Source organism: Pieris rapae, chromosome Z (genome assembly GCF_905147795.1).
Source record: "Pieris rapae chromosome Z, ilPieRapa1.1, whole genome shotgun sequence".
NCBI classification, from domain to species: Eukaryota; Metazoa; Arthropoda; class Insecta; order Lepidoptera; family Pieridae; genus Pieris; species Pieris rapae.
The window spans coordinates 4805660-4821936 of record NC_059534.1 but is presented as its reverse complement, the minus strand read 5'-3'; the positions used below and the strand labels follow the sequence as shown (position 1 = coordinate 4821936).

The 16277-nt window shown below is 32.2% G+C and overlaps 2 protein-coding genes across 5 annotated transcripts in view; one reads left to right on the top strand and one right to left on the bottom strand.

Annotated features, from left to right (window-relative positions):
* Window positions 1-1957: 1957 nt before the first annotated feature.
* Window positions 1958-8463, top strand: LOC110999293 (TBC1 domain family member 13). Of its 2 annotated transcripts, XM_022268291.2 has the most exons (9): window positions 1958-2120; window positions 2881-2954; window positions 3171-3296; window positions 3535-3713; window positions 4487-4585; window positions 5197-5404; window positions 5836-6037; window positions 6890-7012; window positions 7278-8463. In XM_022268291.2, the coding sequence occupies exons 1-9, from the start codon at window positions 2101-2103 to the stop codon at window positions 7393-7395; spliced, it is 1149 nt and encodes a 382-aa protein (XP_022123983.1). In that variant the 5' UTR covers window positions 1958-2100; the 3' UTR covers window positions 7396-8463. The 2 variants fall into 2 exon arrangements, with proteins under 2 accessions (XP_022123983.1, XP_022123984.1); XM_022268292.2 differs by lacking the exon at window positions 4487-4585.
* Window positions 8464-8566: 103 nt separating this feature from the next.
* Window positions 8567-16277, bottom strand: part of LOC110999279 — a 28763-nt gene continuing 21052 nt past the window's right edge. For all 3 annotated transcript variants that reach the window (XM_022268267.2, XM_022268266.2, XM_022268268.2), the window contains 2 exons: window positions 15294-15468; window positions 8567-13750 (listed from right to left, as the gene is read on the bottom strand). In XM_022268267.2, coding sequence (XP_022123959.1) covers window positions 13535-13750; window positions 15294-15468 — 391 coding nt within the window. In that variant the 3' untranslated portion in view covers window positions 8567-13534. The remainder of the gene's footprint in view (window positions 13751-15293; window positions 15469-16277) is intronic.

Below are 16277 nucleotides of genomic sequence, written 5' to 3'. Positions count from 1 at the left end.
CCAAAATCAACTAACAGAAAACTATATTTTGAATTAACAAGGCCATGAATAATTGTATATCATACTGTGTCCATGTAAAAACGTAGACTAAAAAAATTATAATAAAACAAGCACCTTGCTTGGAGGCACGATTTCAATGTGCTTGTCATCAATGAGACCCAAAGAGTCAGAAGTGTGCTGTTTTTAAACTGTTATAAAATAAGTATATTTTATGATTTATATTTTTTCTCTTCTATAGAAGCTTTCAACTGCCAGTATGGGCTCAGCAATCAACAAAAGAGACACACCAATCCCTAACCGTTCTGATACCAAACAAACTGCATTAACCTTGAGTTGTGGTTGGCCAAAACCAGGCAAAATCACATTAATTGAAGACATACTGAAAACAGAATTTTAAACGACCAATATATCGCATTGCACAAAGTGAGTATGGAGCCGTCTGTTGTATTCCAGACACTTTAAAAGCTTGGTATCAGCCAGATGTTCGTATATCTTACTATCTTGGCAGGCGCGGCATTTGGAAGCAAAAATTTTTTCGCGAGAAATAAAAATTCCCGCTAGGACTCTGTCGCGTATTATAAAACAAGACCTGAAGATTTGTGCTTACCGTCGATATACAGGACATGCGCTTAACAATATTTGCCAGTAAAGAGAGTGGATGAAAAGCACAGAAAAATCCTCTTTACCAATGAATAAATATCGTCATTCTGAGTTAGTGATGGTTTGATGGGAGTTTTTCTATCATGTCTTATCAAGGAGTCACAAAACTATATTTTTGAGAAAAAAGAGTGGGGTTGGAGTTTTGTTACCTCATAACTTTCAATTGGGTTAACCAATTTTGATGGTTCAAATTTTGCCTACTTCTGATATTTTGAAGGCGGTTTAGTTTTTTATTAAAATATAATTTCGTAATACCTATTTGGTCTAAAAACATGTAGAAATTTAATTTATCAGCAACTAATAATGAACATTTAAAAAAAAACACTCGTTTTATTCAGTTTTACCTACCATACCCTCTTCGTTTTACTCATAAAAAAGTACGTAGATCTATAAACTTTTCTTATACAATTATTACTAAATCCACGTAATTTTCAAAATCCGAGTTGGCAACTTTGGTATGTACCTACTATGTTCTACAATGCACTTTAAATGCAAAAAAATATTTTTATGTCAACCCTAACTCTTAGGTCCGTAATCCATATTCAATTACGTCGATCAGACTAAAGATTTCTTGGATTACATTTTGTAACAGATTTACTTCTCAAGACTACTTTACGTCAGAATTAATTTTAAAGCGTCGATCCGTGGAGACTAGTGCTATACTTAGCTTAGTTTCGATCAAACATCAATAAGATTTTGCAATAGCCCGTGTTTAAAGTTATCATTTAGTTAGCAGGACCATTACATTAAAAAAAAGCATTTGCTTCATTGACACTGAATGAATAATTACTTTTCCGTGAAAAATAGTTATTTGTTTTTAATGTCGAAACATATTATTTACATAAAAAATTACTAAGATATTACGTAAAATGAAATGGATGTCTAATGAATGTCAAATCTCACATCTGTAATCTGATTGTTTACTAGCATTTAACAGTGATGCCAACTTGTGGGTTTTCCCCCTAAATTTAGTGGGAATCAAGATGTCTTGGAGGGGTTTTAAAAGAGTACATTTATTAAGGGATATTATAAAAAAGAAACTATAATATTTTTTCTTAAAAAATGCACGATTGTATACTATTTCTATTAAGCCTAGACCTCAACAAACTAAACCAAAAATAAACTGCACTGCAAATAAACTGCTGTAATACTCCAAGATCGAAATTTTATACTACATAAATGTTTTTTTGACGTATATTTGAAATTACGTCTCAAACTGAGAGTATAACAAAACTTTATGGGTTTTAATCGATATCTAAGTGTATTTGAAGTTGGTCCTAGGGGGACCATTCGGTAGTAGTTGGCATCACTAAAACTAGACTGACGAGTGACGATTGACGAATAAGGAATTTGTTTTCCTCAATACCTGATCAGTGGTTTCTGCAGGATAGTAATATTTTAGTTAAATTTTATTTTCAAAGCAGTATCCAGACAACTACTATGAGTTTACATAAGGCTAGGTAAATAAGTAATTCATGTTGTATTTGTATAGAAGCTCTACACACAACAAGAAAGAGGGCGGTGAGGTACAGAGTACAGACATCATCATCAATATTGGAAACTACAGTGATTTGTGATATTTAAATATGCTTATAAATCTACCTTAACTGCCCAAAATGTAAATCTGTAAATTCTACTGACCCTGTAGAAAATTATATCATGGTAGATTTTCTTAATCACAATATAATTGCTTAAGAAACCCAAATGATGCTGATGATGAATGCAGTGTGCATGTTTTCTCTACCCACAGTACTAAAATGTCTCTTATATAATACATAATAGGTTGCTTTGATATATTTTATTTACATTTAGTGTGTTAACTTTTTTATAAACTCCTTACTTTCTAAGTGGGCGTTAAAGTAAAGATATATAATATGTGTGTGATAATGAGATGTGCAAATGTAGTGTATTAATTTTAACTATGTTGTAGTAAAATTATCCTGATAACTAAGAGACCTATCTACCTATCCTACCTTTACCAAATTTTGGTTCCATATCTTGATAAAAATACCTTCAAATAGCTAGCCTAAACAAACAACATAAGCAATTTGGTATACCAATGTTATCATGTTTACCTAAAATACAGATTTTATCAAAATAGTATGGTAATGCATCATAGCAAATTTTGTATCTTGATAAAAATTAATATTGTATTGTAATTTTAAATTTCTAGCATAGCATGTGTGAAATATTGGTTCTTATGTTCATATTTAATTTCAGAATTAAAGTTTTTGAAGATGTCCTCAGTACTGATGAGATTGACATTAACTTACTTCAATCATTGGCATTTGATGGTAATTTATAAAAAAAATTACTAATTTTTATAATATTGTGAAATATTTACTTAAAATATAAAATTAATGCAGTGTTTCACAAATAGTAAAACCATCTAGTATTTTAAAGTCCACTTCTAGATGATTTTATTAGTTTCATATTTACATTCTGTTAATAAATTATTAATATTCATATTAAAACAAATACTGATATTTATCTAACAAAATCAATTTAAGGTATTACAGAAGAAAAAGGCCTTCGTTCTTTGATATGGAAGATTTTTCTTCACTACATTCCAAAACAGAGAAACAAATGGGAAGCTACACTTAAAAAACAAAGATCTCTGTATAAGGAGTTTATCGGTGAGAGTAGCTTTAAAAATGATTTTTTGATCACTAAGTAATTCTTCTTCATGTTATTGAAGAAGAATTTATTAAGAAGAAATAAAATTGTTTAAAACCAAAGAAAACTCTGTCATAATAACAAAACATTTATTGTCTATTTAAAAAATTCATGTATGTTTGTTATCTACTCACTCAGAAGCTATATATATATGTACCTTTTATCTATGACTTATTGATTTACTAAACATTTTTTCAGAGGAAATGATAGTATCTCCAGGTGGTCCAACTGATCATCCTTTAAGTATAAGTCCTGAAAGCTCTTGGAGTAAATATTTCAAAGATAATGAAGTTCTTTTACAAATTGATAAAGATGTCCGAAGATTATGTCCAGAGATATCCTTTTTTCAATCCCCTACTGACTTTCCCTGCTCAGAAGTAAGTTTATGATTTATGATGGCTTACTATGTATATATATTTTTTGTTGTAAAAAAGGTTAAAGGTAATTAAAATATTATTCTTTTGAATAAATAACAGTTGAATATATAACGTTTTTAGTGATTCGGCCCATCCAGGTTTAAAGACTCATTGTATTTAGGTAATTCTTTTAGGCAATTACAAACAAAAGTTTTTGTACTTATCATAGTACTGAACAATGGAATTACTTAACTCGGTGTCATACAAATACAATTCAGTTCAGTTAGTCCATAAAATTCATGATATTATAATTCCCAATGTGGTCAAAATAGATATGAACTTTATGGTTAAATTTTGCATTGCATCAAAATGCATTTTTTACTGCAAAATGTTGCTATATGCAAAAAAATTAGATTTGACATTTAATAAACAACAGTTTAATAAGTTTCATATATTTGATTAGTTTTTACTTATATGTTTTAAGTGTTTACAGTTCACCCTATGTTTACATTTTCTATTTGTGTTCCATTCTTCGCTATACTTTAGTTATTCAATACAGCAACAACTTTAATTAATCTATACAATGTAAATGAGTTGTAGTAGCAGGATTAGAAAGAAATTAAATAACAATAATGGTTTCTAACAAGGTCTGTTAGAAACGTTTTCTCACTCTGAGAATAATTGTGTTAACATTCCATATCTGTTTTGACCGGACTTATAAAAAATAAAATTTGAATTGAATGTATGAACTTTGGGAGTAATCTATCAGGTAAAATGATTTTATTTATGTATAGGTAGTAAATAGCAATGGATTGAAACGTTTACATCAACGAGTGGAGCAAAAAGTATTGAACTATTCAACACTAGAACAAAGAGGATTTGGATTAGTCAAGGTATAGCTTTGTAAAATCTCCTATTTTGGAGAACACGTCCCTCTATTTTCTTTCGACGTCCTCTTTTATGTTTAATGTGTTGAACAAAGCCATAGGTTCGATTCCCGTATAATCAATACGGATCGGACATTATTAGATAATTATTATAGTATTGAGAATAGTTGTCAAAATTGGTACAATTTTCAGTTTACTGGATATTTTCGTTATGTTTAATAGTGATTTAGATCATATTTCCTTAAAATTATCGTAGTTTTTTGCATAGACTAGAGCACCGTTGGTATTTCATCATACCAATATGTTATGCAAATGTATTTTAATTATTATACACATTAAATACTTTTCAAAGTTATGTTAAAATATCTTGTTTTGTATATTGTTTATAAAATGACATTCAGAGCAAGGGTGATATGAGACAACTATGTGTTACCCTGATCTAATAAGACACAATTAAAATTCTTTAAAAATAATAAAGGTAAAAAATAATAATATTAAGATACATGATAAATAATAAGGATGGAACATAATTAATTCAGGAACGTATTATAACTAATAAGAATAGAACATAATAAATTCAGGAATATTTTATTAATTTGTTATAAATAATTTTTAAGCTCAACAATGTTATTCGTCGTACGGAGAATCTTAGTGGTGACTACGTTCCATTGAAGGAGGGGGCTGAAGCTCACTGGGAAGTGGTGGAGAGAATGCTCTTCCTTTATGCAAAACTGAACCCTGGCCAGGGCTACGTCCAAGGCATGAATGAAATCATCGGACCAATATATCATACCTTTGCTGTCGACCCTGTTTTGGAACAAAGAAGTGAATATATTTTAACAACAAACTAAATTATGCAAAGAATCCAATTAAAATTGTTCTCTTGGTCCTTCGAGTAATTTTGTTTTCGAAATTATTATTTCACCTTGTATAGATCTGCAATTTTTATATGAACTACCTCAACATGTCTAAATTGTATAATACGATATTAACCCTTGCTAAATAATATTCCAGGTGACATAATTATGCCAAGTGGCATGAATATCATGGTCATAGTTTTGTTCGATGTGATCATAGAATTAACTTGTTCTTAAGATATGAAACGGTTCGGACTTGACCTAAATTATTATTTATAGTAAAACATTTATAATCATAGAATTTTGATTCTATCCTCTGCCTTAATTTAAGTAATGTTTTAATTAAATCATGCGTTTCATTAAGTTCGTATTTATATAATAGGCTATTTTACCTTTCAGAGAACGCGGAAGCCGACTGTTTCTTCTGTTTTACTAACCTGATGGCTGAGATACGAGATTTCTTCATTCGTTCACTTGACGAGACCGAGAGTGGTATTAACAATATGATGTTTCGTTTGAGTGAACGATTAAAAATTAATGATTACGAAGTCTGGGAAAGACTTTCGAAGCAGGAGTTGCGACCTCAGTACTACAGTTTTAGGTAAAATTTATTTCGACTAATATTAAATAGAAATTTTTTTACATTTAGCTTGGACGCCATCTACGCCTGTTTAGTTTGAGTTAAGTTACTGAAGCCAGTGGTAGATATTAATACTCAACCCTGGTCAAAAGGGAAAATAAATTGATCTGCGATTGGGTGAGACGATAAGAGACCAATCACAAGTAAACGAAACGACATTGTGTCGTCTTACTTCCTTATTGCCGGAATTACATAGTTTTATTCGATTTGATATGAATCTCATAATAATTTTGTATGATCTAAACGGATAATACAAAACGTTATTTGTGTACGGAACACAATAATTTTAATATGATGAAATTTAATCACAAAACAATATCTATATAAAAATTAGATTTTACTTGATCAACACAATGTCTATTTCAATAAAACATTTATTATTTATTTTTTTATCAGCTTCGTAAGGCCTGTGTGTGTTTATGTTTCGGCACTTTTATTTGAACAATATTTTCTAAAATTTCATATATTTATTTAATCCAATTATTTATGTGGTAATTTGGTTTTTAGGGACGAAATAGTTTTAACTTGCCGAAATCGCGTTTACATTTTTTTTCTATAGGTACTTAATATCTTACCTTCAATATTTACTTTATTAAAATATTTAAAAGATCATATGGCCCAGATGACTTAAATTAAAACTGCTATCTGATGCTGACTTCGCATAATAATTCGCATAAAAATTCTCGTGAAAATCCTCCTGTTATTTTGTTAATAAAGTTGTTTGAACATTAAATATGCACATCTTTAAACGTGATTCAGTCGATGGTAGATAACTAAATAACGATTTTTTTAAATATGTATTGAAATTTACAGATGGCTGACACTTCTGCTGTCTCAAGAGTTTTCTCTCCCCGATGTGGAACGTATATGGGATTCCTTATTTGCGGACAGCACCAGATTCGATTTCCTGATTAGCGTCTGCTGCGCCATGATTCTGTAAGATATTTTAAGATAAACGTGGAAACATAAGAAAATATTTTACAGGAATGCAACGGTATCCAGAATTTTGTGGTGAATAAGACATGAGACATAAATGTGTTTTATTATGTAGGAAGCATTTTTTAATGTTAAAAAAAATATAATATAAATTAACAATAAACAGAAATTAATATATTTATACTTGCGAGTATCTAGCTATCAGATTAATTAAGAATGCCTTTTTTAGTAATACGATTATAACCATAAGTAATAATAATTCCAGGTTAGTAAGGGACGACATAATGACCGGAGATTTTGCGTCTAACGTGAAGTTACTGCAGCATTTTCCGCCCATGGATGTATCTCTAATTGTTACTAAAGCGAGAACAATACGTTCGTAGAACACGAATATAGTCCGAATATTTTTTTAATATTTCAATTTTTCCGATTATTTTGATTCTTACATATTATATACTATTACATTGCCCTATGATAGTATCTAAAACTTAAACGTGTTCCCCATTTTTGAAATAATTTTATGGAAATTTGGCCTCAATAATTATTACAAAACACTTTGCTGTGTATATTTATAAATTTACATATTTAATTTTGCTGAGTTCATAGTACATATCGATGTTCTTTTTGAAAGATCATTAATTACAGTAATTTCCAATAGTTTTAAGGAATAGTATATAAAAAGGCCTAGTGCCGGTTTCAATTAAAACTCAATAATAAATTATAAGGTGAACTGTTCAGAAATCGACTGATAATATTTTTTACTTCAATATTCCTTAGTACGTAATTAGATGTAATTTTTTTTATTGTAAGTACAAACGTATGTATCATCCGAATCTCTCCTGGATTACTTTGATTCAACATTACAAACAGGTATAGATTTAAATAAATGCCATACACATTATATATTGTAAATATTAAATGTAATTGTTATTATCATATCATTAATAAACTTTGTCAAACTCGTAGAAGCAATACGATAAATATCATTCGCTGTAGTATTGTCATTTTAGTTAAATCCGCTGTTGCGTATTTTAATATTTTTTAAAATTACATGTCAAAGACTACTTATGTTTACATTATTGTTTAAATAATAACTAATGTGAGAATGTATCGAATTTAAAGCCCCTTTTAGAAACATTTATTAAAGGCATTTCGGCGAATCTAACAAATGTTTGATTCAATTAGTTCCTTTGGCCTAGCTTGCTGTAAAGCGAATATCATGAATTTAAATGTAATTATGTTGACAATAACAATGGCAAATAATATTTTAATTATACTTCTAAGTTAACATTGTTAAGTTTAATTTCTCTATTTGATAAATGTAAATTTCCCGTTTTGGAACTTAGTGACTATCATTTATAAATGTAAAATAACATGTAAGCTTATAGCAGAATAACATGTAAGAAAATAGCCAAGGTATATTAACTTCAAATAAAATAATTCATACTCTTTTAAAATTACTGCTGTTTTATTTTTATTTAATGTATTGAACAATTCAGTAGATTTCTATAATATATTTTAATAAAATAGGTTTAATTGCAATAAAACAAAAGAACGACTTTAATGATTTAATATAAATAAAAATTAAAACCAATTTGTACATATTCATCGATAGACAATAGAAATATTTTTCATACATATGGCTATTATTAAATATTGGAAACAATAATATTCTTATCACTGAAATGAGACACTTAACATCCAAAGAAACCCACTGGAAGCAAATTATTTAAAAAATATAGAACCTTAATGACAGTATTTTACATGCAAATAAAAAACTTTATTAAGGAACATATTGGGTTCAAGTTAACAACAAAACTGTTGTCTTGTACGTCTGCCATTGATAGAGTTCCTTATCTGGCAGTCGGGAAACCTTACAAACACATAATTATCATGTTATATTGCATTATAAAATATCTGATTTAAAATATAGCCCAATTTTATTATAATAAATTTGTGCAGTAAAGAATGCACCTACATGAAACTTACAAAAACAAGTCAAGAAAGAATTGTATTTATATAATGGGCGAATCATTTAATAGCCGTGAGTGAGATTTAATTCAGTAATTTATTGTATAGCGATAAGCTTAACCAAGTGATCTAGTTTTGATATGAAGCCAATTCGGAAAGATAACAGAAAAAATGATAGTCAAAAGGCTAAATTGGCACTTGATACCGACGATGTCGGGAAGACAGTACGGCTTCGTCCCGCAAAAAGGCACGGAGGACGCACTATGCACCCTGGTGAGCCACATAAGGGAAGGTCTGAAGGAGAAAAAAGTCGTCACATTGGTCACCCTTGACATCGAAGGTGCGTTTGATAACGCCTGGTGGCCGGCAATTAAAACAAGACTGGCCGAAGAAGGCTGCCCCCCAGGTGTTAGGAGGGTTATGAACAGCTATCTGAAAGATCGTAAAATCCGAGTGCTATACGGAGGAGCCGCCCACGAGAAAACCACGACCAAAGGATGCGTGCAGGGCTCCATAAGCGGACCGACACTCAGGAATCTACTAGTGGACCCCCTCCTAAAAGAGTTAGAGACCCAAAACGTCTACGTTCAGGCCTTCGCCGATGACATTGTGTTGGTCTTCACGAATGACAGCGCACTGGAAACAGAAAGAAGCGCCAAACAAGCACTAACACAAATCCAGAGGTGGGGGCAGCGCAACAAACTCAAATTCGCGCCAAACAAAACCAAGGCAATGGTAATAACAAATCGGAAAAAGTACGACATTCCGAGACTTACCATGGCCGGCGTAGACATCGAGACTTCAAAAAGCATAAAAATTTTGGGACTCACCATGGACAACAAGCTGACCTTCAACGAGCATACAGCAGCGGTGGCAAAGAAAGCAATAAACCTGTATAAGCAGATCGCAAAAGTCGCAAACCCGAATATCATACACACGATATACACAGCGGTAATAGAACCTACAATTCTCTACGCAGCCAGCTCCTTCTCTTCTCCTCTACAAGTAAACTGTATATAAGAAAAAGGCTGGATACCATCCAGCGAGGCTTTGCAGCGAAAATTTGTAAAGCACATAAAACCGCCTCGCTGAACTCAGTGAGAGTGCTCTCCGGGCTGCTGCCTCTCGACCTGAGAGCGGAAGAGGAGGCAGTACTTTTTAAGATCAAAAGAGGGCATTATAATCTGGAAGCGCTGAAAGACGCGGAGATAGAGGGCAAAACACCCCTCACCCTTCAAAAGTCCCAAAAATTTGCTACCGAATCTTAGCAGAAGAAGAAGACGTAACAAACGGAAACGAAATCAAAATTTACACGGACGGTAGCAAAACCAACGAAGGTGTGGGTGCAGCGGTGACATTCTGGAGGAACAACCGCGAAATTTTAAAATGTAAACTAACCCTGGCCGGCTTCTGCAGTGTTTACCAAGCTGAATTGCTAGCCTTAAATAAAGCACTTGGCGGTGCGGCGAAAGGAGGTTTGCTTCAACATATATAGCGACTCGAGATCAGCGCTCGACGCCGTATCAAGCAGTCGCTCTCTCAATCTCCTCGTCACTGAAATCCGCGAAGTGCTCGGAGACCACCCCGGAAAGGAAATCAAACTTTTCTGGGTTAAAGCCCACGCGGGCAGGGAGGGAAATGAGAGAGCCGACGAGCTGGCGAAGGAAGCGACAAAAAGCCACAAAAACAAGCCGACCTACGATCGCTGCCCGCTGTCGCACGTAAAACGCCTCATAAGGGCGGAAACACTGCAAAAGTGGGCAACAAGATATAAAAATGAACCCACGGGTAAAATAATAAAGATGTTCCTCCCGGATGCCATCGCTGCATACAAGATCATCCGAAACTTACAATTCAGCAGCCCGTTGACACAAGTGCTCACGGGACACGGAGGCTTTTCCGCCTACTTGCACAGGTTCAAGCTGAAGGAGAGCGCACAGTGTGTTTGTGGACATGCGGTAGAAGACGTCCCGCATATCCTTTTCGACTGCCCTGTCCACCTGTATAAAAGAATTAAATTGGAAAAACAGATTGATGTGGGAAAACTCGAAAGGTCGAATATAGCTTTGGAATTAGCAAAAAGAGATAAAAGAAATATTTTAGTTAAATATTTCATAGAAATAGGGAGCATAGTTATTAATAGAAACCATTAAAATTTAGTTGTGAATATTGTCTCCAAACAATAATTAAAAATGGTATAGTGTATTCTTGTATAATTCTGAAAATAAAAATAAACAAATAGTTTTATTTCTTCCAAAAATCAAACTTTATCAGATATTCCACGGCCCGGAGATGACCTCGTCCGGGGGGTAGGCCAAGTAGGAAAAAAAAAGAAAAAAAAAAGATATGAAGCCAATATTGGGAAATATTTTCTTATATCTAACAGTGATGTTACAATGACCAGAGCTTGAACAAGTTGACTTTTAATGCTAAGCTAGTACCATTGAATTATTAGCCAAAAGTGTAATCGCCTGTGCTTGTTATAAAGCACATAGCAACAATCATTGCTGGACCATTTCTCACAAACAAAATACCACACATCACAATTACTCCTCAAATGGCTGTTAAAATGATCTAATCAGTACCGAAAAATTCTTAAACTGTGTAATGCCGCTTAAATCTAAAAACAAAACCTATTGATAAAATAATAATAATTTATTTTTAAATAACCATCAATAACAAATAACCTGAATAATTATATCTTAATTTAGCTTTCTATTTACCTATCTACTTAAGGGAACTATTCCGTTCGAGGGAAACTAATCTCAAAACTTGCAAACCTCATCATATCACGCCCTCTAGATGTCAAGTAACACTACTATAGCACTATTGAATTATTCGATTTGATTGAAAAATATATAATCAAACTCGCAGTCCTGGCAGCAAAGCTTCGGTATTATCTTAATTTTTGATACAAGGATAAAAATTCGTAAGATTATAGATATATGTAGATAGATTAAGATAAACTTCGTAAAGGTCAATGCATGTGCATTCACTTTGAAAAAGAGAAATATGATGCCATTTATGCAACTAACCTTTCTGTAGTTTTTTAATTAGTACCATTCTCAATTGCACAATAAAATGAACGGTGGCATTTTAATAGCCTAAAATTAAATAATAAAGTATAAAAAGTGGACTTAACTTCTTGTTATCTGTGGATGTTCATAATACCGTTACTTTGCCACTTAAATTAAATAATTAATATTCTAATCTAGACATCAAGAGGAATAATAGTACTACTGGACGCAAGCGTGAATTACATAACCGAGTCTAAATGTTGTGATGTCTATGACTATAGCGTTACATACTATCATAAGCATACTCCACGCGCTATAAACCCCTCATATGCTTAAACAGTCTTTCATCACCTGTGCCTTTTCTGTTCCACATCACAATCCCATCCCTTAACTTTACAATCCTTATAGCGGTGGAAGGGAATAGCTGAATGACAGTAAATTAATTATTCTAGTACAGTCACTGATATTATCCCAATACTATGTAATCATACTATTTTACTGTTAATACTTCATTTTAATAAACATATAAAAATATACATTAAAATTATGTAAACATTATTCAACACAGAACTTATTAACAGTTTTAAAATAATATGTTGAAATCACGATAAACGTCTCACAATATACCAAATGATAGAGGTTTTTTTTTAAATGTAGATTAAAATCAGGGTTTTTGAACTAGGCATTGGTGGATAATATGCACACAGTAGTGTGATACATGTTGCATTTATTTAGAAATTTTTATATTGCTGATTATTATTGGCTTTGATTGCATCTTAAATTTAACCATCTGTGCCCAGGTTAAATGACCCTGTATTAGATTTTCTTTATAACACTTTATTTTACTCTGGATATATAGTTTTGTTGAGATTCTTCACAAACGTTAACATAGATTAGAGGTACAAATATTAGTTTAAGTCCTAAAATATTTTCGATAATTTAGTAATAAATAGACAGCCATAATCTAAATTACAAAATGATAATCACAACTCAAACAAAAAAAAAATTAACGTGTCTGGTATTTAAAATTAAAATGCACCAAAAACATGTTCCTATAAACATATGCTTTCCACCAAATCTGAATAAAACAGCTCTCATCGTATTCTAGAAACTCGGGACAGCGTATATCTCTAGGGAATAATATATGTCAATAAACCTATCGCATCTCAGACAAAAATCATGTTGAACCAGACCAGTTATAATAACTTTGTACGCTATCAAGTCTATATAGTAGTTGAATACAAAAATATTAGGGAAAGTTGCTGTGTATTGACGACTTGAGTACAATGAACACATTAAAAGGGCAACTGACAGGATTAATAGGCACCAAGTAAACACCGAAGGATTAACGGTAGACATAAGCTGAGTGTTACACGAATGGTTTAACTATCCTAATCTAAACAAGCCTATTCCAGTCCTTAGACTCTCAATAGATTTTTAGATATAAATTGGTACAATAACATGCATAATACGAAAAATAAATAAAGGAGGAAAGTTAAATTAGGATAATTTACCATTGTTTATCGGTGAAAGCTTATTGGACAACACAGCATTTACACTTTTTACACTTGGGCTTAATCGTCACATGTTCGGGTTGCATTGGCTCCTGCGGTGGTGCACGTTGAACTTCCACTTGGCCGGATCGTATCTCAGTAACGGCTGTACCGTTTTTGGTACCATTCATCCCTTTCGGAGTGCTTTGTTGGACAGGACTCGACATTTTCATTTCCGGTGATATTGGCGGGCTGACCTAGAAGCGTGTGAAAGGATCATATAATTTATGTTACTTGATATTTTGGATTAATAAAATAATGAGGGACGCGGATCGAACGGCGTTCGTCGTTAATTTGTTACCTAACAGTTTATTTTAAAATTTACTTTTTTTTAGCATATATTGCTTTAACATATTTATTCGAATTTGAATACTAGTTTGTTAGAGCTTATTTAGTTAAAACATCAAGTTTGAACCAAATTAGCTCCGATATGCGCCAAGTTGTAGTGCGTTTTTGTATTCGGTGTGCTTTGTGTTGTGTTTTATACAAGTAGTTAAAAAGTTTTTAGTGGTTATATTTATGACGGGACTTTGGCATAAATGCCATAAGGAGGTAGTAAGCTTAAGGTAGCTTTTTAAATACAGTATGTATGTTGTATGAGGCACATAGTAATACGTTTCACGGATATTTATTTATGTTGGTGAGTGCACCTTCTACTCATTCCGTATGTGCGAACAGTATTTAGATAGAATCGTATATATAGGTATGTAGCTACTAAAAAGGCAGACTACGTAAAACATCATATTAACGCGAAACAATACCGCGGGATTATTTCATTTTGACCAGCATTATAAATCCCGTTAATAAAATATATGTAAAATGAGAAGTAGAAACAATTTAGAACTGCTTATAAATCAGATTGAATTCAAATCGGATCCTCAACTCGTCAAAAAGTCATTGTATTATTATTACGTATTCTATGCAAGAGCCCTTTACACTACCATAAATAGAGAAGTCCCGAATAGAAAGGCTACCTTCCATAACGGGATATCCGCCGGTGAATTTGTTATATCTAAGAAATGGTTCCAACTAGTCAATTAGATCCCATAGCCATTGGGTAATTGGTAAATTATTTTTGCCTAATTCATATTTGGCCAATTAAGCCAATAAGCGCAATTGGCAAACGATTGCTAAAATTAACAGTGAACCATTTTGTATTGAGAAATTAAGGACATAATACCCACTCGTATGAGTCTATGATGGCAAAAAAAGTTTCATTCGAATTGTCTAATTTATATGCATTAGTTTGTTCTGGCTGATTCATCAACGCCTTATATTAGGATTTTATTACAATCTAAAACTAGTGGTAAAAAAGCATTGGTGATTTAAAGAATGCGGTACTAAACAAATGTGTAGTCCACTATAATCGGTGCCTTATAAATAAATTTAAATCGAATATTCTTGAACATAGGCGGCGATGTAAGTTGTATGTTTCCATGTCCCCCAGTATATTTAATTACTTTAGCTACAAAATTTGATTGGCAAAAATAATCAAATAAATATATAAAAATACAATTGTAATAATTGCCTCATAGATATCATTTACATTAGAAGCTAGATATCATTAACACCTTAAACGCTTTAACACTTATTACGCGTTATTGTGGTAAAGTTAAAAGAACACATTAAAACTTGAAAAAAATTCGTTTTGAAGTATTTGCCAGATCGGACCAAGTTTGTTTTGAATTTAGCTACAATATTATTTGTATAGTCGTTCGTTACTTCTTACAAAATACATACAATTGCGTTATCAGGGCTTGTTACTTCCTCATCCTCTTCAGTAGAAAGTAGCGGGACACCAGCATTTGCCGTTGGAGTTATAGGTTTACCGCCCTTGATCAGAGAGACAATTTCATCTGCCTCCCGGCTCAGGTCTCCGTCGGGCCTGAAGGGGTTATCCCAGCCACTCTCCGTGCTGAAATATGTTATAAATTATAAACATAATACCTTAAAATAGGTTCTTACGGAAATGATTAATTGTACAAAAATAAAAATAAAATTATCATTGCCTACTCCTCAAGTAGATTTTAACTAGTAGTAGTAGGCCTTTACTATTAAATAAGTATTAAGTAATCTTATGCAAACATATTCACACCTATTTGTTTGCAAAACCGTGTAGGTGCTACATTGATGAGTCATTTTAGAATTCCGCTATATTTTTACATTTTAAAAACCTCAATATTAAAATTGGGTAATGCCGAGTCTGAAAACTATAGGATTATAACATACTTTTATAATGTAATGTTAAACATTAGCTAATAAATGCTTACTCCGGTTACAATTTGAATAGCTCTCGAGAAATCATTAAACTTAACTGTTTTAGCACGACTTGAAGAAATCGCGAAAGAGCTTTACGTACTGAGATTAAATCTTTCCTTACATATTTCGAGGAACATAACTTTCGTGTTAAGATAAGTATCTATTAAATGAATCCCACGAATGTTACGTAAACAGACGGAACAGTTATATGAACCCAAATATCATTTTCTAGATGTCCATGAACATATTATGATTCAATCGCACACGGTCATACAGATGATGTCTTGACCTTTTAATTAAAACAATTTATATTGGTTATGTGGCATGAAATTTAAAAACGGTCGCAATGAGTACTAACTATTAGGACATATATATATATGTACTTACATACAATATATAAATAAGTAAAAGGAAAAACAGGCTTACTATTCGATGCGGACGTGACTAAAATTTACAACTATCTGG

Coding starts and splice junctions, on each gene's coding strand:
- LOC110999293 (XM_022268291.2), top strand. CDS start 2,101: ATGAGTTTACATAAGGCTAG. Junction 5,405..5,835: donor CCCTGTTTTGGAACAAAGAA/GTGAATATATTT, acceptor TTTACCTTTCAG/AGAACGCGGAAGCCGACTGT. Junction 7,013..7,277: donor GTCTGCTGCGCCATGATTCT/GTAAGATATTTT, acceptor TAATAATTCCAG/GTTAGTAAGGGACGACATAA.